The 22,742-nt window shown below is 35.7% G+C and overlaps 1 protein-coding gene across 11 annotated transcripts in view; it reads left to right on the top strand.

The window, feature by feature from the left end:
- Nucleotides 1-22,742, top strand: part of NLGN4X (neuroligin 4 X-linked) — a 190,191-nt gene that overhangs the window by 43,570 nt on the left and 123,879 nt on the right. For all 11 annotated transcript variants that reach the window (XM_009683702.2, XM_009683705.2, XM_009683701.2 and 8 more), the window contains one exon: nt 12,150-12,975. In XM_009683702.2, coding sequence (XP_009681997.1) covers nt 12,504-12,975 — 472 coding nt within the window. In that variant the 5' untranslated portion in view covers nt 12,150-12,503. The remainder of the gene's footprint in view (nt 1-12,149; nt 12,976-22,742) is intronic.

The raw sequence follows: 22,742 nt of genomic DNA on the forward strand, positions 1-22,742 counted from the left end.
TAAGAGGGCAGATTTTGAAGCAGGAGAAAACAAGAATAAGAAAGGTCTTAGAAAGACCTTAGAAAGATAGTGGGACATAATATTTTGTCATAAAGTCATACTGTTAAAATTTATTCCCTCTCATATAATGTGCCAGTGTATTTGCTCACCTTCTTCTGCTCTGTTTTCTCAACTGTGATCAGAATCTTATATCATGTAAAAACCTAGAGTATGTTTAGTTTAAGAAGGTAGTATTATGTATATAATGATGTATTAAATGGTCAAAGAAATCTTTGAAAAATCATAGGATTAATTTCTGTATCTGTTTGCAGTTATGAAAGTCCCATGTAGTTTTTCGTGTTCTTTAAAAAAACAGGTAGGGTTCTAAATAAGATGATATGTAACAATGTCACGCTGGTTCCATTAGAAAGTTATCCATAAATAGTGCTTATTGCCTCAAAAAGTTATGGGAAACATATCAGAAGAGGGATATGTTTTCTGTTTGAGAAAGAGAAGCAAAATAACCATACGTTTGTAACATAATATTCCCTCAAATCTATCAATTTTATGTTAGTAAAGACTAATGTTAGGTGTAGCTGGTGGAAATAAACTGATAACCTTTTTCAGTGAGAGATGACTTTGCTTCAGGGAAGGTATCATGCAGTAGAGTTTTCAAAATAACACAGAGAAGCTATGAAAAATAAGTTAATATTAGAGGATAAAAAGATTTGAAGGTTATGAGAGAAAAAGGCTGAAGTTCTGTCTAAATCCTCTATACTTACTTCTTACCAATGCATTTCACGTCATCTTTGATCTACCAGTGGACTCCACATCATGTTTGAACCATCAGCAGAACTAGTCAGACAACCAACAAAAACTTTTAGAAACTCAAACTAGACTATGTTCTTTCTGATTTTAGTCCTGGGGGCTTGGTTCACATATGAAATTCACAGGAAAATGACAACTTTCCTTTATTTCTGTATCATAGTTTAAGGAATATTTCTGTGTATATTGATAATAGGTGAGGGAAGAAATCATCTTGCCATACTTCAGCCGTCCAAGAGTTACATGTCCAATGACTTGGGCTCCTTAAACATATGCTTTAGAATGTTTTTATGGTGATTTGGCTCATCTTGTTTTTAATGTCAGACACTGCTACAGTAGGAATAATATCTGTGTGAAGTGTAGCCTGTGGTTCAGACAGAACGTGTAACTTAACTTTGCCAGATAACATTAGTGAGAACAACACTAACATCAGTGAGAACAATACTAGCTTTAGTGACGAGCTGTGAGGGGTCCAAAGTAGAGGAAGTACCTTTTCATGGTGCTAGGTAACACTGGAAAGTTCCACTAATGGTGGTGGTAGGGTGAGCAGGAGGAGGAGAAATGACCAATTCCCAGATTCATTGTTGGCTTTCCTTTTCTGTTTTGATACCAGTTCTACACACTACAAAGCAAATATGATATACTAAGTTATAAGTTCTGAAAAGACATTGATGCAAGAAAATTTAATTAGCTAAACATATGATCATTTTAAAATTGTTATGCTTGCAGTAGAATGATAAGGGCTGTCAAGCAAATCATTTTAAGAAATCTGTTTAGATTTTATGAGTTTTATTTTTGTTTTGTTAATGTAGTGTTCCCCCAAATCATTGATACTAGGACATTTTGTTCAGGCTTGTGTGTGTATCAAATTTTTCTTTGTGGTGCATCTTCTTGGTACTTTGTGTAACTTAATTTCAAATGTCCCAAGGGAATGAAACTTCCGCCACCAGAAGTCTGTTTCCCAGATTTCTAGATTTTATTGTCAGACTCTGGATAATTCTTTAATATTACTTAGCTTTCACTGTCTTTTTACAAACTTGTCCTGCTATTTTTAAAGTTTATATACTCTTGTATTATGGATTTGTCAACATTTGTGATGTCAAATGATGGCTAGATTTCATGAGGTTCCTGGAGGGATTCCTCTCATTTTGTTATTATTTTCCATATCTAGGCAAAAAAGGGATAGCCTGTACACTAAATAAAAGCAAGTATGGGCAATCTTGGGCTTCAAGCTCTGAGGGAGGGGGGAGAAAAATGTCTGGTTCTGCCCATGAAGCTATGTCTAGTAGTAAATAAAAATGTCCAGCTCCTGTTCTCTGGCCCCGGGGCCATGTAGCACAGAACAACTTGCATCCCTATAGTTAAAATCTTTCTTACCTCTAGGAAAGGATTGCCTTATTTGTACTGCCTGTTGAGGGCAACTTCTGCTCCGATTCCTTGATCATGCTAGCGCGTTGGCTTAGAAACTGTTAGGTGACATTGTGCAAGGGAGTTTGCTCACAACTACATAGTATGAATGTTGTGGCAGTCCTGTGCTTGAGCCCATGCTCTAGATCTGTTTAATTTACTACTTAGACCTAAACTCCAGTGCTACTGTGGTGGCTTAAAAACAGACTGAGATCTAGTTCTGTATGGGGACTTTTGTATGATAGTAATCTGCGTGATGCTGCCTAGCTCTTAGGTGTCCACATTACAGAACAGAATCTACAAATCCCAGTTAAGTGCCTAGATCCACTGATAAGTTGAGTTTGGCACTTCAATATGAATTCAGCATACACAGCACATTAAACAGAGTACATGACATGGACTGTCTCCTAGGCAGGCTCTTAAGCTGTGTGTTTGGTGGGGAGAGAGGAAGCCGGAAAGCAGGATATGAATGGTTGCCTTGTTCTCATCTCCTAAGAGAAGAAAACATCTTGTTCTCATCTGGCTAGTAACCGTGATGACCTCCATCCTCTGTAATACTGTATGGAGAGTTCTCTTGCTAAGAAGAGCTGTCTCTCCTCCTAAATATAAAGGGCTTAGGCTGGCATTTACAGGAGAAAGCCCTTAAAGTCAGGCAGGAAGAGAGCCGCACAAAACCAGAATTTATAGGACATTCTTCCCTTCTGCTGATGAAGTCATCCACTGTCAAAAAGAAAGCAAACTTCATGGAGAAAAAGCTCAATTTGAGATCTAATGCTTGTAACATGAAAGATGAGAGGTGTGGGTTTAAACTACTTCATGTATTCAAGGGTAGTCATTCAGCTCACCCATTTCCAGGATGTGGGTCAATGTGCCATTGTCATATAAATGAAGAAGGTATCATCACTGGTCACTGAAGTAGGTACTGCAATGAAAATGTCATTAAACCTCTATCTTCTGCTTGATTCAGTATTATGGACGTGTATAATAGCAGAACAGCAACTGTTATTCTGCTATATAATATGTTGGGGTGTGGAAAGCTACATGCCCGGCTGGTTTAATTTTCTTTTCCTACCCAGTTTTTAGCTATTGTACCATGGGTAGTGTTTTTTCTTCTTGTACTGGAAAGACAACAGGAAGAAATCAAATCCTAATCATTAAAGAGCCCAATCTCCCATTAAAGAGATCAATCACATTGCCTAACAATGAGTTCCTTTCGAGTTGGAGCAGACTAGGATTTTAGTTTCTCTCATCCTTTGGGAGGCAGTGCATAGGCTTAATGGAGAAGACAGGAAGAGAGGAAGGAGATGGGTTTCCTAATGAAAATTTAGGCAAAACTGATAGAACCCCTTAAGAATTTTCCTTTTCAGTGGTTTGATCTTTCTCACTGGTGAGAAGTTAAGCCTGTTCCATATTTTTTTCTATCTTGGAGCCATAGTGGGTGGTGATCTTTGGTATTTGTGTAAGGTGAGTCAAATTAAAAAGATTATTCTAGAAACCTAAAGAAATATGTAAACCAGTGGTTATTGTATATATTTCATTTATTATACTCATAGTTGAATTTTTTACTCCAGGAGCAAGAATTTTTTCTCTATAGGAGCATTTGCATTACAGAAACTCAGTGTAGAACATTCTCTTTCAGACCATAATGTTTTATTTTTGAATAAAACATTTGCATTTTTGAAAAGGAAGGTGCAGCAGGGAAATAAAGGGAAACCCAAATAAAGCTACATTTCTTTTACACGGTCATGTCAGAAGGAAGAACTGGCAATGAAGTCAAGGATCCTGCTAGGCTGTACTGATGCTATTTTTGTTCATTCTCCTAAAATATATGCTTGAGTAGAATTTTCTTAGACTTTGCAGCCATGTTTAGACAAAGATTACCAAATCGACGTGTGTTGTGATCATCACTCATGGTTATATTTTAAACATGAGACTTTCTAAAGAATAAAAGCTTAGAAAGTGCATAGATTGCAAGCAACGGCTTGCAATCAGAATTCATTTTTGCTGTATTATGTGAGAATGTGTCATGACCTCTCTGGCTTTCTGGCTTCAGGCATTTTGAAGGCTTCAGGCTACAGTGCCCATTCGGTCATGAGAAGCTCAGATTCATATCATGAGTCGTCAAATTTGGATCTGACTGGAATACACAATGAAAGTTTGAGATAATTAGTAATTTTAAAGAAGTTAAACAGTTTATGCAGGTTTTTTCTTTTTCTCCTTATACTGATAACTCATACTTCTTTGCAATCTTTATCAATTTACCTCAAGAAGCAGAAAGTATCATCAGAACTACCTGATCACTGAAATTTTTCTATGCATCCTATGTGCAATAGCAGTCAAAGGTAGAATTTAAAAGTCAGAAAGATAAGCACAACAGTCTAACTGAGCATTTCCTCTTAGTCTTCTGCCCTCCTGGACATAATGTTTTTTATGATTTTAAATACAGAAAAAAGTAATGGAAGACCATATCTGAGGCTGTTCAGCAAAAGTTTTTATATTTTATATCCAAACACCTGACTTTTTATAGAATGTTTTAGAAATGTATTTCTTTTGCTTTTCTTGGAAAGGAGTGATAGTCACTCTTTTGATTTCCTTCCACTTGCTTTTCAAATTGTTTTTATTATTGAGAGCATTGCAGTTTTCAAAAACAATTTAGGGACCAGACTGCACAGCCTTTTCTCATAATCCCATCATTCTTTTAGATAGCGTACGAGATTTAGAAATTCAGAATAAGAGGGTAGCTGCAGGAAAGAAGCAATGATACAAGATGAATGTGTATCAATTTTCTGAAAAGTGAACAGTGATTGCAGTTTCTTACCTGAGGGATCTGCTAACGTTTTCACAGCTTATCTGAGAGACTTTCTGGGGATACTCAGAAAAGGATAAATGCAGTGTGTCAGCTGAAAAAAGTTGATTATTTGAATGTTTGTATAACATTTATATTGATTTGTGCCTTTTCTTTCTATATTGAGAAAAAGAATGACCTACCTTTGTCCTGAGTTAATTCTAGCCATACTAGAACTAGTATGGCTTGAGACTAACTTCAAGTTCCACGGTGTTGTTTATATCGTTTACATTTGGTTTCACTTTAAGAAAAAACAAAACATAATTCTTAATTTTGTATTGCTGATATTTGACTTTCTTTTCATTTCTACTCTTCAAATCCTCATCTGAGTATTCGCAATGAGAGATACATTAGAAAGTTAAGTAAAAGAAACATGACCAAAAAACGGTATTCTGAATCACTAAAAATCCCTCTAGGCCATATTACCTGTTGAATTGCTCTGATTGCACAGTAACCTACACTACAGGAATCATACCAATATATAAGTAGGTTAATGCAGTAGCAATGCAGATATGCAGTTCGTATACTCCGTAGACAGAGTTTGGTTGATTTCAGTGCTCTCTCATCCCTAGTGAAGTTTATAATGATGAATTAGATTTTTTTTTTTTAAATATGTTGTCGTGTCACAGGTGAATATTTGTAATTTTTCTCCTGTGTGTGGGCAATTAGCATAATGAATACACTATTGGAATCTCGTCTTACTGTGAAATTGCTTCCAAAAATCCCAAAGATAAACACATAGCTTTTATTGTGACAAATGATTTACCTCATAAGACTCTGCTGCATGCTAATTTGAAGCTACACTTTGCCATGGACTAAGTTTTAATATTTAACAATATATATTTTTTGCTAATTTCAGTTATTAAGCTTCCCACCAATTTTGGAGTAATCCAGTCCAGAAACTGCATATTAGCTCATGACTGGTGTTCCTTTATGTTTTTCTTCACTGTGGTTTTGTTTGACTGTTCTGAATAACTTTATGTAGCATGAGGAAAAATAAAGCTAAGTTCATTTCAGTGCACGAAGAAAATATTCCTAGAAATTGGGAAAAAGCCTGACAAAGTCATAGTTGTATATCATGTGAAGGGGTGTTAGACAACAATAATACGTTTTTGGTGATACTTGAAACAACTATTCTGATGTTATTGAGCAAATGTTTTGAATAATTAAAGTAATGATTACGAGGTAATGTCAGAGTCCAACACTCTCTGACCAGGTTCTTTTAGATATTCCACACATGGAAGGTATAATGTTTAATATCAAAATTTACTTATCTGATAATATTTGATGTTACATGTGATTTTTGATTTAGCAGAGTGATACAGCACTAAACTAAAATCACAATACAAGTGTATGTTACACTTAGCAAAATATAGCCATTGCAATACACAGTTCAATCGCAATGCCAGTGTGATCCCCGTTAACAGTCTGTATTATATACTCACTATCAGGACACTGGATGTTCCCAGTCACCAGGAAGAAATACGTGGGTTGAAGCCAGCCCAAACCTGCTGCTCTCTTTGAAATTCTTTCATTAATTGTTCAATTTTTATGCTCTGTATTGGGCTGAGCTGCACATACACTTTCTCCCATGCTGGTCTGGCTAACTCAGGGAGACATTCACACTCTTGATGAACTCAGGGAGCAACATTTACACCAGTTGATCCACTCAGCTGGGGTGTAGTCATTTGGCCCACTCAACTGACACAGAGGTTTGTCTAAAACAAAGGACACCTTCAGGTTCCCTTTGTGTTGAGATAAAGTCAGTTTTCTGTGCAACAGCTGTGGTTAACGAGTCACACCCTACGTTATTCCTGAGCTTCAGGGGCACCTCCTCCTTGCAGATCTACTGTGATCCTTCTTGTGTTGTAGGGGTTTTTTGGTGGGTCACAGATTGCAATGCTGAATTTGTTACTGCCAGAGTTTTAAACCTGGTATGGGAAGAGCTTTTACAGAAAATGACTGTGTCATTAATTCTTTATTAAATTTCCAAATTCTATAAATGCATTGTTAAAAATAATACTAAGAGTTTATTCACAAATTGCTATCCCTGGCTCATTCTTATTTATGATCTCCTGCCACTGCATTCATTTATTCTAGAATGGTGTTTATAGTTAAAACAGGATTTTTCATTACTTTTATTAAAAGAGGAAAAAAACTCTTATTTTAGAACCTCCCAGCTGACATCTTTCAAGGAGGGGAGAGAAGGGAAAGAAGAAAAACCACATTTCATGTTTTTGGTAAATGAAATATTTGTGACATCCCAATATTCTGTAAAGTGCACTAAATATTAAACAAAATATCACTATAGGGAGAATCTGAAATTATAATGTTTATATTATTTACAATTTTTGTTCTAGTGATTAAGGTTCAGCTAATTAAGACAACTGTGTGCTCTCAGAGCATATATCTAAGCAGCAGAACGTGGGAATATATCCTGCCCATCCCCTGACCCTGTATTGGGATGAGACCATCAAAAAACTTGCCCCAGGGGATTTGGACAGAAGGGAGAGACAGAGAGATGATAAGAGACTGAAAGTTGAGATGTGCAGTAGTGTACTAGTCAGTTTAGATAAAACCAGCGAAATCCCAGGAGATCTGTGTAGTCTTCTCTCTCCTGGGTTCATATCATTTATATTTGTATTTGATTTCCTTGTCACTGTCCATGATCCCCGCAAGTAGGTCACAAAAACTTGAAATCACTTTAGAGTGTGCTATCAGACCGTGCAGCAAAGAAGACATTGTAAGCTTTGTCTCAGATTTCCCCAGCAGGTACAATATTAGTGTAGAGCTACCGACAAACTTAGCTGCTCAAGGTGGAAAAATCAGTAAGTGCTAACTGTAGATCCTAGTAAACATCAGGTTTGCCCTGAAGGCCTGATTCATACACTGTTCAAGCATCTCAAACTGTGGCTTGGGGCTTACATTCATAATCAAGTATAAATGATGTTTTTAGTAGATGCACATCAGTGTTAACTTCAATCTACATTTACTTCAAAGGCCATAAATGTTTCGTTAGCCTCAAATTACACTACTGTACCAACAAAAAAAATGCATGTATGAAAGTGTATGATTTCAGGCCTTCTTTGACTTCTTTTCATGTGTTAAGTTGCTAAAAGCTGTCATTTTAAATTGAACATATTTTTGGTTGTTTCAGTGAGTGATGCTTCCAGCTAGTTATTGTATTTACAAGCCCATTTGTGCACATTTTTTCTAACATTTCAAGAAGTAAAAAAAAAAAAAAAAAGAAGAAAAAGAGAAAAAGTAGGATTTACTTTCCTTAATTTCACTCTCTAAAGGCTGTCTTACCTAACCTAGACATTGGGAAATTCTCCCTGAAGTCAGTGGAGAGCAGAACTATCTCATACGGCAACTCATCAATTCATCCAAAACATGTGTCCAACATGCCTAACTTTCTGTTACTCAGTCACTCAGTCACACTTTTTTCCAGTCCAGAGGTGGGTCTAGAAATAGCCTGCAGTTTTCTTTCACATGGCAATTAACAAGGCAGAAAAGATTATGCATTTGTAAACAGTTACCTTGTGGTCAAAATGTGGTAAAGGGAAATGTGCTTTTGCTGCGTTCCACTGTTCATTATTTCAAATAGCACCTAGGTTGGTAGAGGCAACTCCTGCTGATTGATAATAAATAATAGCAACAAGACAAGTACCTTTTTTCTTCTAGACTCAGTATGTAAAGGTATATAAAATAGTTGACTGGATGCATATAGATGTGCATCCAACAAAAAAAATTGTTTTAGTATCTGTCTAAAACATTTGTAATATACATGCTGTTTCATATTGAAGATTAATCTCTAATTGCAATTTGTGATTCTCTATTTAGTCTATGTATTCTTTATTTCCATTCTTTTTAAAGATGTACATCTGCTGTTTCATGAATTTATAGATAGCAAGTTATCTATATATAATCTATTTCTTGATCTTTTGATACTCTTACTGAAAACTGTTCTATGTATCTTTCTGTGTGTATAAGTGTGTATATGTTCCATGTGTGAAACTAACTTGATTAAAACAGTAATTTATCTAGTAATAGTTCAACAAACGGAAAGTTGTGGGATATTTTCTGGCTAATACAATCTATGAGAGACCACTTCTTCCTTAGACGTATAACAAAATATCGATATGTGCTTTATTACTTAACTTTTTGAATATAACTGTGTAATAAGAAATTGTTAAAAACCTTGATTGCTTCTTCTGCCACTTAATTGGATAACAACGACAACAATGGTTAATAACTAGAACATATTACAATAAATAAAGGTCTTAATTCATATATTTATAATCTTAGAATTGCTTTTTTTATGGTATATACCTTGCCTCTGTTAATGCACTTATTGCTGCTGTTCATTTACACTTTAGTGCTGGCTGTCAAAGGCTGCAGGTCTATCACAGGTCAGACTGTGGGGCTAAGATAGATAGCTATATTTAGTGTACTAGCCAAAAGTGTGTTTCTTTATGTGTACAAGAGGACTTTAATAAAATCTATGTGTCTATATTTACATGAATGAGAAACGCAAGCTTCATGTGTGCTGCTGTTAAGGTACACGGAAAAATAAAATATGCTGTATTAGTGGATTTTGTACCCACAGAACCAACTTTTCGTGATATGATTCCCTAGATAAGAGATCAGATAGTGAATTTAATCCCAGGACAATAATGAATCGTGAAAAATTTCACCTTTCCTGTCCTGCTTTCACCCCCTGTTTGAAATAATGCCATACAACAACAGACACTCCACAAACACCCTTGAATTAATACGGATGAACTTTGTTTATTAAGTCAAATCTTCTACAGCTGTATGTTATCTTTAGTATATATATTAACCGAAGACTTCCGCTTCCCTTCATGTTGTCATTTTTACTTCTTTCCATGCTGGTAATGCTTTAATTCTTGTTTATTTGTCATTCTTATCTTCTTTTTTTTTTTAATTTCCTCCTTTTTTTTTTCCTATTTGTTGATTGTTTTCCCTGCCTAATCTTCTCTCTGTCCATATCATCTGGATCACTTGTCTTTCCTTCCACCTTGGCAATTTTCTCATTAGTTTATTCTACATTTCTTTTTCTTATAGTGGTCTTACAGCCTCCTGCAGTATGGGTCTCGGGGGAGTAGGACCTGTTGCTGCTCCCTGAGCACAGAATAAAGCTTCGTTTGGCCACTTTGTGCGGCATGGCCAGAAAAGCGTTCCAAAGTCAGGATGGAGAGAGAATGAGGAAACAGTACCCAAACTCAGTTGCCCACTGCTGCTTTCTGTCCTTACGGACAGCAGCAGAAATCGAAAAGCAAGACAGTACTTGAGGAGGAGTTTCTAGTAACAGGTAGCAGCTGGCCACAGCTAGTGTCAGGTATCAGCAGGAGCAGGACTGCCCTGCTGGGGAGGACGAGCCAGGACCCACTGCACAGGGCAGTGCCCTTTCTGACAAGCGCTGTCCCACCTCACCCAATCAGGGCCAGGACAGGGCTAGGAGTGGGATCTTTCCCCCTCTCGGCCATTGTCCAACTGGGCAAGGTGAGGAGTCAGGTCTGAGGTCAATCCAGAAGCCCCATGAGCATGTCAGGGCAGTGGAGTCAGGGGCTGGGCATGGGCCTGGGCATGAAGCTCCCCACAGCACAGCTCGAGCAGCAACTGAGGGCCCTGGGGACCCTCTGGGCCCACGGCCAGGGGTGTGGGTGAAGGCCCTGCATGAGCCTGGTCAGGGCAGGTAAGGCTTTTCAGTGCCTTCAGAGCCCTGGCCCTTAGGGCTGTTACTGGTTCTCTCTTCAGATACCATGCCTAGGTGACAAGTCCTGTGGGGCAAGCACTGAGGCCTATTGTCCACCAGTAGAAGAGCTAACAAGAATTTTGACTGAGAAATCCGTAAATCTCTAGATGATGTGTGTCTGGAATTTATCTGGTCTCTTGTGTTCAGATATTTCACAAAGTTCGTAGTGCAAGTACTGAAACAAAATCATTAGAAGAATTCCGGAGGTATTGAAAGAGTGAAGTATTTTTATTTTGAATGTCTTTCTTTGCATAAAACAATCAACATAGCTCTCTCCTTTTTTTTTTTTTTTTGAATTGAAATCACTGTCAATAGCTACTTACCTTCTTTTTTCTACTCTTGAAACCTGATTATATAACTTCATAAGACAGAGTCCTGACTGAAAATAGAACCTAGTAGTCGGCATATATGTGTTTTATATATAAATTATGTGATCATCCTATCAAAGGTAAAGGGTCAGTATTAGTTTTTTATAGCAAGAATTTTTTAGCTGTATAATTGTTATCTGTGATTTTAAGTGGAAAAATGGGTAAAAAAGAAATCCTCAGTTTATTTGAGCAAGCAAAAGAATGCAACATTAACAAGTGTTGTATTGTTATATATACTATTTATAACGGTTAACATATGTATATGAGTTACTTATATGCCATTAAAGATTAACAGAATTATAGTTTAAATTACCTTCTGTCAAAAAATGAAAATTAAGAGCATACAAGAAGGTAATGCAACATTGTTACAATATGTAGGTCAGGATCTGATTTCTCAGAGATTGTATCACAGATTTTCTTTCTCAGTTTCCATTGTTCCTTTTTCTCAGATATAGGACAAGTAAAATAGACATGAAAACCAGTAACTTTGTACCTGATTTTGACCAATTCTATTCTCACACTTTGAACTAATGTAGTAGATTATCCAGTGCAGCAAAATATTGAATGACTGCTGTGTGAGTGCAAATATGCTTAAGACAGAGATGCTACTTGCTTAGGGCAGAAAATAGCCTGGAGCTAGCCCATACATGTGAGGCGCCCTTCCTGAAAGCCATAATGCTGGGACTGGGATTTGCTTTGAAAGCATATGGGGGCCAGAATGTTTGATTTGTGGTATAAGACGGGACAAGTTTATGGCTTTAGTTTTCAGCTTTCCTAACTTATTTGCCTTGAGAAAATCTTAACTAACCATGGTGGCTAAAATTCATAAAACATTTGTGGTCCTTGGAGTGCAATTAATGTATAGATTAAAATATATATATATTTAGATTTATGCCAGTATGAATGTGTCTGTTGATTTTAGTTGTCTCTCTTCTCTTGGCCACAGGCTGACTAGTGGGCTGCAATTCACTGGAAGGAGCCATTTTGCCAGGGAAGTGGAGTAATTGTGGATCTCTTCCCTCTCTACTTGTTGGGAAGTGTTGTGTGTTGTCAGGATTAAGCCAGCACTGAAGTCTGGGATGGGCCTCAGGGGCAAACACCTCCTTGTTTCTTCTGGCATTGGAATTTGTCTACAGTCAGTCAACTGAGACACCTGCCACTCATCATCACCTTTTGGTTTTTCACTACCTGAACTAAGTTACATTTTCCCTTGCTTCATCTCCTTTTGACTTTTTTTCCTTAACTGATTAATTTTCTCCTGGCTGTGGGAAAGAGAGCCCTGCTGATGTTGGTTTAAATAATGTCGAAACCAATGGGACTTCTATGGCTGCCTTTGATCTTCACTCCAGTCTGTGTCATGTTGAATTCTAACTTCCTCCTGTGGATAACTGCACTGGCTATAAGATTTACTCTCATCGATGGCCAAGCACAATACCCAGTTGTTACCACGAATTATGGCAAAATACGTGGTTTAAGAACACCTTTGCCCAATGAGATCCTTGGTCCAGTGGAGCAATATCTGGGTGTTCCTTATGCCTCCCCTCCAACTGGAGAAAGGAGATTTCAGCCCCCGGAGCCACCATCTTCTTGGACGGGTGTCCGTAATGCCACACAGTTTGCAGCCGTCTGCCCTCAGTACCTGGATGAGAGGTCACTGCTCAACGACATGCTGCCGGTCTGGTTTACAGCCAATTTGGATACTGTGGTGACATATGTTCAAGATCAAAATGAAGACTGCCTGTATCTGAATATCTACGTGCCCACAGAGGATGGTAAGTACACTAACAGCCCCTCTCCAGGTCACTCACCAGTTCTGCAAAGGGTGGGTAGGCTGGTTTCTGTAGCAGCTTGATCAGTTTCCTCTGTGTTTTATCTGTGTGTTTTATCTCTTTACACTCATTATAAGTAATACTATACAGATCGAACATGCTTGGATGGATTCTCTTTCACATATCTGTGAATCACTGGACTTAAATTTTATTTGCAGGTAGTGGCCAGGGTGTGTAAGCCAGCCTTAAGTTTATATTTGAGCTATGGTGGAGCATCACTTGCAAAAGAGGAAGGAGGAACTAAACATTAAGCAGAAGTAACATTTTATTTTCCTTTGTATGAATGGCACAAATACTGCAACATAACTCATTTTAAAGGAGAGTTTATCTACATTTTATTTCTTTTTAATTTAATTTTAATACCTTTGAACCAACCTTTAAGTGGTTTGATTTTAATAGATAAAATAAAATTGTTACAGAAGTTCAGTCTGCATTTTTTACTAATAAAGTGTTTTAGTTCAACTTTTTATCCTTCGTTTACTAAATGTAAAGTGAAGTGAACATGATTATATTATGCAGAGTTGTTAAATAAACAACTGGACTTAAACTTGCATTTATTTTCTGCAATCTTCTCTCAAGAGGACTACTTTCTATAGACAACAAGGACGAGTACAATTGGTAACATGCAGTTCTTTTTGAATGTTTTCATGATCATCTTTAATCTTAAAGATTCTAGTTTTATATCATATTAAATGTATCTTTTGAGGTTCTGAGTGATATTGCTTCCCACTGAAAACAAGACCTGTTTTCATCAGGCACCAAATGATTAAAGTTCATTCTCTATCACAGGGAAATAAGAAATCCTAGTGACAATTATATTTAATATTCTGCTAAAAGCCAGTTGTTTCAGCCACTTAGAATGTAGTTACTGATGCATAACATGACAGATTTTTCCTAGATATGCAAATCCCTTCATTTTAGCAGAGGGCTTCATTTGCATAACCATGGCATTGTTATTTCTCAGTAACCATACCCTAAATATGCAAATTTTTGTTCTTTGATTATTATTATAATCCTTTTGCCTTGACTGGCTTCTTTACTCAGAATTTCCAAGCCATTTGACAGCAATAAACATGCCACTTTCTTTTCCTGTTCTCATCAGCCAAAGCAAAAACCTGAAAGCTAAAAATAAAAGGGTAAGATCTGGGAATATGGGGAGCTCTGGAAACATAATTACTACCAACCTGCTTAAAAGAAAAGTATTTTGAAGGAAAAGCTCTGTATGTGTATGTGCGTGTGTGTGTGCATGTGTGTGTGTGTATGTGCACATACATGAAGGAGTAAATCTTTCCACTCAGTTCTTTCCCTCTTCCAGTCTTACTGCCCGGCATGTCACTCCTAAGATATTAACTTGGATAATTTTCCCCCACAGTTATTTACATTTAGGGTTTGATCTTGCAGCTTTTAATTAGTCATTAGGGCAAGTTTGTCCTAAGAAAACATTTTGACTTTAGATCTTATTTGTTCGCACTGGAAGAATCCCAACTCTGCTAACCAATGCCATTTTAAACAAATTCATAAATATCTTCTGTCCAGTAACAGGAAGTTTGTTCCATTAAGGAGGACAGGAAATCAGAAATGGAGAAATATATATATAAATATATAGAAAAAATATTATTTAATATCAAATATATGATAATAAAATGCCGTGTGCCCAATGACTAACAGCCTACAAAATTGCTTGTCTTGCATGTAATAGCTAATGGTATTTCCTTTTAACTTATAAACAAAAAGGTCTGTTAGGTTTGATTGTACATCTTGTAGACTTTTGTGTCTACTTAACTCTGTAAAACATGTATCTTTCTCCTCCTCCCAGTTTTTATATGTCAGTTTTAGTGTGGTATAAGAAAGCTTTTTTTTTTTTTTAATGCAAATTAGCATGCAAAAGGAGTACATTTTCTTTTATATATATAGCCTTCAAAAAATAAGCCCACGTATACAAGAGTATATAGCTGAATAGGGACAAATGCAATTTGGTGTCAGTGATGACAAGGCAAGACTGAAATGATTGAAGGCAAGATTGATCCTGTGCTATAGGACAGGCATTCTTAGCAGGCTGTGATAGAGAATGAGAAATTTAAAAATAAAGGTATGCAATACAGGAAGTTTTAATTGTGTACTATGTATTTTATCACTAGTTAAATATAACTCAGTATATTTCTTTGGTGAGAAAATATGCAACCTTTTGCTCATAAACATGATTAAAGAGACTGACCTACAAATCACATCATCTAAATTAGTGCGTCTCCAAATCGAACTAAACATAAATTGCCTTAAATTGTAGTCCATACAATCTGATTAAACACATTATGCTTCATTATATGGGTCTTAGCTGGCAGAAATAAGCTACGTTGTTATGGAGACAGATCATAAAATTAGTTTTTGAAGCAGGGTCTCAAAGTGAGTGACTTTGAGTTAAAATCACATTTTCAATTCTTTCTCAAGTACAGATTTCTTTAAAAGGGCTCTGAAACTGTTTTGTGTCTGTATGAAAAGGTGGATGGAAGCATCCAAACCTAATTAATGCTCTGACTATGAGACTTAATCTGAATCATTTTATGTTGTCTTTTTTTTTTTTAACCTCCAGTGAAAAGAATTTCTGAATAACTCTAATGAATCAACTGTGATCACATGTAGTGCTTACTTCAAACCAGGTCTAGGTAGGGAACATCTAATCAAAATGCAGCTCTCTCTCTCTTTTTTTTTTTTTTTTTTTCCTATTTGGCTCTGTATAGTATGACCTATCTCTTATCACTTGTGTAGTTTAGTCAAAAGGAACAAAATTTTGGCCATGTGCTTTGAATGAAGATTTGAAGAATATATGCACACACACATTCATCTGATTTCAGATTTACTTCACTGGAATTCTGCCAGTATAAACTAATGGAAATAAGAATAGAATCCAGGCCCATTAACTGGTTAGATAAGATTACTTATTGGCAATAACACAGTTTGAAATGTTACTGCTTCAATTTAAAGAAGGGCACTGAAATCAAATGACACAAAATTCTATAGTTCCTTAAAATAGTTGAAACATCTAAGTAAAGAAATTAGAATGGCCTGTTACTACACATTTTCTGTCTAGTTTAAACATAGCCTCAATTTTTTTTTTGTTTTATTTTTAACCTGTGAGATTCTAGATTCAAATTTTTGATAGTAGAGGCCAAAAAAGCCTTTCAGAATTTTGCATGTTAAAATGTTCCTACAAGCCTACTCTACTCTCTCTATTGTTAGGAATTTTTTCTTTTTTAGGTGAAAATATTATTTATGATATAAATCAAAACAGATACCTAACAGAATATTCCTGCAAGGGTGTCTCCCTGTTTTTTTTTTTGTTGTTGTTGTTCACTCAGTGAATGGCTTGTACTACCACATCCCTTAGAGTAACATTTCTATTTCAGAGAATCTACAGTAGGTGGAGAATTTTTATATGTGTTTGCCTTTGTCTTTGGAGGCAAAAGAATTACTAACATTATAAGCCAATGCTATGTATTTATTTTGTCATAATAAGTATAAATAATAAGGTAGTAATTTTAAAGATAATCATTAGTATAAGCATTAAAGAAAGGTAACGTTTAGCAAATTGCTTTTATTTACTATGTCAAATCTATAATCATAAGAAATTACTCAGAACTGAAACAAATAAAATGTTTATAGTAAAATTATCATTTTATCCAAATTGCTTTCTAAATATTGGCTTCATCTTCTGAATAAACAATATCATATTTATGTGGATATGTGTTGTAATGTCTGATTTTCCTTTTACTGTAATTTTCCGCAAGAATACTTGAATGACAGTTTTGAGGAGGTCATCTAGGGAAATGATATTGAGGACAGTCTGTTTATTATAACTTCAGTCTGAATATGGGTTTATCTACAGTGGAAATGCTAGATTGAAGAGGACACAGACTGTTAATCGGCTGTGCTTAATCCCTGGCCTTTATCATTTGAATCTGTGGATGCTGAAGGAGATTGCTAACTCTTATCATAACTGTAGAAAACACATAACAAAAAGCAAACAGAAAAGCCCTTTAATTTGGCTTTCTTTCGTGATAACCTTAAAAACTGTATTAATATCAAGGCAAGATAAAAAAACTTATTTAAGCAACATGAACAAATCTTTCATTTTTCTGTTTAATCCCTGCTCTGCAAAATGGAAATGAAAAAAATAGATTTCCTTTATTTGCATGAGCAATAGTAAGCGTATGTACTTTACTTACTTCAGTATATGTGAAGAGGGTGCATCTTACACAAGTGAGTAGCTTTTCAACAGCTGTATATCTGTTAGGGATAGAAATGAAGTATTTCGCATCTGCAGAGGGTTGCTCACTGAAAATGCTCTGTGGGTTCTCATTTCAATCACGCTAAATATAATTGAAGCGGCAACAACAGGTGGTAGGCCATGATAGTTATTAAAGGTAGGTCTTGATTTCTTCCATACACTAGGGGAATCTCAGAATATTGTCTAAGGTTAGTGATATATTTAACTATGAGCTACCATGAAGACAAAAAGTCCTAGGCAACAGCAAAGGGATCAACAGTATTTCTTCTCTGAACAATAGGGTGAAGGAAAAATAACTGCATCTTTGGCTCTTTTTCTAGTAGACTAAGCAATAAAGAAATGAAAAACTTGAGCAAAGCTGATGAAGAAGGACATTAAATGTTTTCTATAGCTTACACACTGTGCTGCTATTTCGTGTTTGGCAGATGTTTGCTTAGTATGGAACTGAGCATGCACAGCCTTCTCCACATCATTGCTGTTGAATTGCAGGATCTGTTTAACTTGGAAAAAAATATTTTATCAAAATCATCATGTTAAAACTTGAATGATAAAAATTCTGTTGATGGAAATTGTTTTATTTTGTTTTGTTTTTTCCTTTGGGGAAGGAGGAAAGAAAGGCAAAGATAGGAAGAAGAGAGATGGGGCCCATATTGACAGTCTTTTGATGTAAAGAATAAGAAAGTAAGCTATTTAGTGGCTTCATTACTAATATGAAGAATAAGGGTCAGTACAGAAAAGTAATAACATAGTGTACAGGATATGTCATTTTTGTTGAATTATTAGTAGGTGATAATAGTGACTTTTTTTTTTTCCTAAATAAGTCTAAATTTCCACAGATTAGACCACCTTAGATTATATGAAGTTTGAGTAGATGTATATCTGGTATGTATCAGGTAATCTCTAAATAGTAGTTGATCTGTTATTTCTTCACTCCTTTTGTAAATTTAAGCAGTTACTTAGGAAATCAATACAGTATTTATGTGGGTAGTTTAAAGAAATTCTAATATCTGTTGTTGTTCACATGTTAATATTTTTGTTCTTCCTTTAAATCTTTATGTGTTGTTTAATTCATTTGTAATTTATATAATTAGTAGAGTAACACAAATTTTTATTTCTGTTTTATGAGCTATTTTTAAAAGCAAAGTACCTAAATTCAGTTATATTAAAAAAAAAAAAAAATATGTTTAGGGCTTTTTTTTTTTTTTTTTTTGGTGGATGATAATATTTGAACAATTTCATAGTCCAAATAATGTCTTTTTGAGAAAAAAAAAAAAAAAACAGGATATAAAATGAGTTTCTGCTCACTTTCAAGATTGTCACAGTTTCTGTCAATGACCTGTTTGTTTTTAACATCTACCCTTTCAGTCAATTCTTTGTCTTCTTTGGGGAAAAAAAAAATAGACAAAGCAGACTTAAAATTCTGCTGTTACTGAAGTGTGTTTCCAGCTTATACTGTACAGAAATCATACACAACAAGACATATTGTCTTGTAAAATGCTTGTATAGCTTTCCAAACTAAGAGGGATTAATAACAGAAAACAATTACAATATAAAATACTAACGCTGGAATAGTTGCATATAATCCCAGTTAAACAGAAACATAAACTGAACAAGGGAGAGGAAATCACTCTCTATTGTGAAGAATAAAGTCCCCATTGTGTCTGAGGGCCTCAAGCCAATTCTTTCACTGTTAGGGTCCAGTAGGTCCCCTCCTGCTAATCCAGAAATATCACAGCATCTGTGAGAAAGAAGAAGGCATATGTCTGACTACCCTCTGCCTACCAGGATAAAGCTGTGGGTAATCCAGGCCCTTATTTTACATTCTTGCTTTTAACAGTCACAAATACCTTCTGACACCAAAGAACAGGACTCTAATCTAGATGAAATAAAGTTCTTAAATCCTTAGAGCTAAATTCAGATTTAGTTGCTGATTTCAAAAGGCTGTTCTTCCCTCGAGAGTTGCCCATTCCACAGGCCCTTTACAGGATTGTACGCAAATGGCCTTTTCAGGAACTGATATGCAGTGAAGCCTAGCGAGAAGGCTCAGCATTCAATATGGCATTATCTAATCTGAACAGGATTTTTGGTGCAATTTCCTAGAGTCTCATCATTGCCTCGTGCTGAAAAACCTGCTAGAATGGGGGGAATGTTCTTTCAAACACAATGAATTACTGTTTCTTCTGCAAAGATAAATTGAAGTTATTATCCTTTTAGTCAAAGATCAGTGCCTTTGGAGAGGTAGAGGCTGTGCCATTTGGTTCAGTGACACAGAATAAACAGTCTTTAGTCATGTGGGTCATGAGACAGATCAGACAGGTGATTTTACTTCATTCTGCCCATTGATCCTGCTTTTTTTTTTTTTTTTTAATGCAGTTTCTCTCTGCATTCCTGTGAAACATGTCCATATACACTGCTGCTTTTCACTATGCATCTTCTTGCTTTCTTCCAAAACATGAACCAGTAAGACTCCTCCTAAAAGTAAGGCATTCTGACCTAAAGGCAGTGGAATGGGTCCTCCCTAGATTTTTGGATAATGAATGGTGTGGTATATGCTCTGATCTTAGCAGTGTCATGGTTACACCATTTGTATTTAGCTCTGATTTCATTTCACCTACAGAAATGATTGACAGAAGATTAAAGATTTTATGATCTCAGTGATTTTCATTCAGATACGTGTTGCATAGGTCTGTCCACTTTTTAAAAGCTATTTTTATCTTGTTTCAAATTTGGTTCAGAATCTCTTGCTTTGCACCGTAGTTGCAGCTTCACACAAAAACGACACTTGTTGAATAGCTGAACTAACTCGCAAGGCTGGGACATCCCTCGTCTGTGGAAATACCTAAAGGAATTATTCCTGTTTTAATTAGTGGAAATGAGACGTGTTGTAACCTTGAGATATATTAGGGTCTTGGAGTGATTTTCCAAGAGAAATGACAGAAGCTTGCTTTCACTGGACATTTAAAAGTAGGCTGCGAAAGGAATAGAAAGAAAACATGGGAACAATAATGTGACAGTTATAGGTATTGTGTGACCCAAGCAACTGTGTAATTCTGTTCTGTAAATGCTTTATGTGTTTAGGAAATAAATTAACATAAATTAAAAGTAAAGCAAATGCCTATCATTTTCTTCTCATAATTCCTCAGGCAAAATTGTTCACAGCTGAAATGAAGGCAAAAATTGCTTCTGAACATATTAGGTCATTGCACAATGCCTCAGTTTGGCATCCTTTATAAAGTGAATGAGCATTACCAGCATGCAAGTCTTCACATCAGTGCCTGTTACTTACAATTCCAGTTAAAGTTAATATTCTTAGAACGACATGTAATCAATTAAACATGCTTACATTCTGTGGTGTTAATGCATTAATTGTTAGCCAAGTAAGAAGGAATATCAGAGATAGTGTATTTCATTTGTGTTTGTGATATCATCATCATCTGAGGGAATATGGATGGTTTTATCTTGTTATGGTTTGTTTTTCTTTTGCTTTTTTTAATGTAGAGGTAACATCTATCATCACATTGCTGCTGGTACTCCAAAATGCAAATAAGATGGAAATAATTATGAAACCATGACAATGAACTAATGCTTATAGTTATCTAGCGCTGATGTACTAAGAATCCAATATAGAAATGTTACAATAAAAGGAAAATTTGTCTTTTAAAATTCTTGCTGTAGGCAAATTTATAGTGAAGAATAAATTTATTTGCAATGCAAAGTCAACTTCTTATACGATATACAGATAATTTTAGTTGCAAATAGGGTTTCTGGTGCCTCATTCCAAAGCGCTTGTTATTTCTGGGTTGGTGTTAAATGGATTTTTAATTGACGGGGTGTGACATATTTACTCTAATAGAGAGAAATTACTTTGTGCTCACTCAAATGGCTATCCCATTAATCATTTGTAATGTTTACGAACCGTCATAGCTGGAAATCATGGATACACCGTCTGATTCAGTAAATATGCAGTGGGGCAAATGACAACCCAATCCAAATATATACATTTCATCCTATTATAAATATATAATCATCAAATTGTCTTTTATGTGGTATTTTTAGTGTGTCTAGGACTTTTTAAATAATAGATTCTGCACGTGTAACACTGCTCCAGTGGTTATACTTTCACTTGCTATTTATGCTGTGTTCAGTCAGCAGAGGGAGCACAAGTTACCTAGCAAACTAATTTTTTCTGACACTTGACATCATTGGAGCATCGCAAATGATGCTGGTGAATAAAGTAAAACATGCAAATAGGTGCTGTTTTATGTCCTTAAACAGATAGGAAGACATCTTTGCCAAGCTGCAAATTAATAAGGTTGTAAATGTTAGTTCTATTTTTGCGGATTGAGGGTTTTATAGAAGGAAAAATACCTATTCAAAAAAAAAAAATGCACTCACACTGACAAACTCACACCAGACGACTTATTTATTAGCATAAAATAACAAAGGTTTGGAAGAGAAGCATACTGAGAATTCACAAGTTTGTAACTGAGTAACAAGTAGTAATGCTTAATCTGAAATTCTTACAAGGAATTGGATGGCAGAGTTGATTCTAATGTAGAGAAATTTTGTTCTATTAGTTTATGATGAGTTAGTGTACAAATTCTTATGTAGAAAGGAATCATTTTGTCCTTCTAGTTTATAACCTCCACTTAAGACAGAGATAGATTTATCAGAGTGCTATTGACTCTCCATTTTCTATGTTATCTTTATAAAGCTGAATAATACAAAATACCAAATGCACATTGCATCCTCTTATTTAACTAAGACAAAAATGTTAAGCATGGTGAAGTTTCTGCCTTACTGACAATACATAGTATGTAAAGTTTTCACCATCATCATGTTGGAGTTATAACTACAGCTGTGTTAAGTCATCCAGAGTGCCAAATTATAGGGTGGAGAGCTTCCCCCCCCATATGCCTTGCTATTATACCTAATAGATCTCTGTCAAAAGAACTGGTATATTTATGCCTTTGCTGAGGCAAGCCACTTTTAGCATTGGAACTCACTCTACCTAAACAACAGTTTGTGCAGCCTTCAGGGAATAGGTGCAAGATGCTGAGTTGTAATTGATGACTAGGTTGTGTCCTTGGGATTTGGATCAAATCGGATATAGACTGTGATGGAGATGTTGTTCAGCATAAAACCATCCATATGGAAAAAATATTTGGCTTTGTCACTAACAGTGACCCAAAAATATTTTTAAGTCAAAGAAAACACTGTACAGCAGAGAGCAGCCGAGTATGACAATCTCTCAGAGGAAGTATTTTAATAAAAAACAGGTTGTAGAAAGAATGAAATGCCAATAAATGCAGTAATATGAACTCAAATGGGAAAAGTCTCTAAAAACCACACTGGATGTTTTAATCTTCATTTCATTCTCAAGGGAACATCCTTATATCTTCTGTCTCACTCACAAAACTAAAACAGG

The sequence above is a fragment of the Struthio camelus genome, chromosome 1, assembly GCF_040807025.1.
Source record: "Struthio camelus isolate bStrCam1 chromosome 1, bStrCam1.hap1, whole genome shotgun sequence".
Lineage (NCBI taxonomy): Eukaryota > Metazoa > Chordata > Aves > Struthioniformes > Struthionidae > Struthio > Struthio camelus.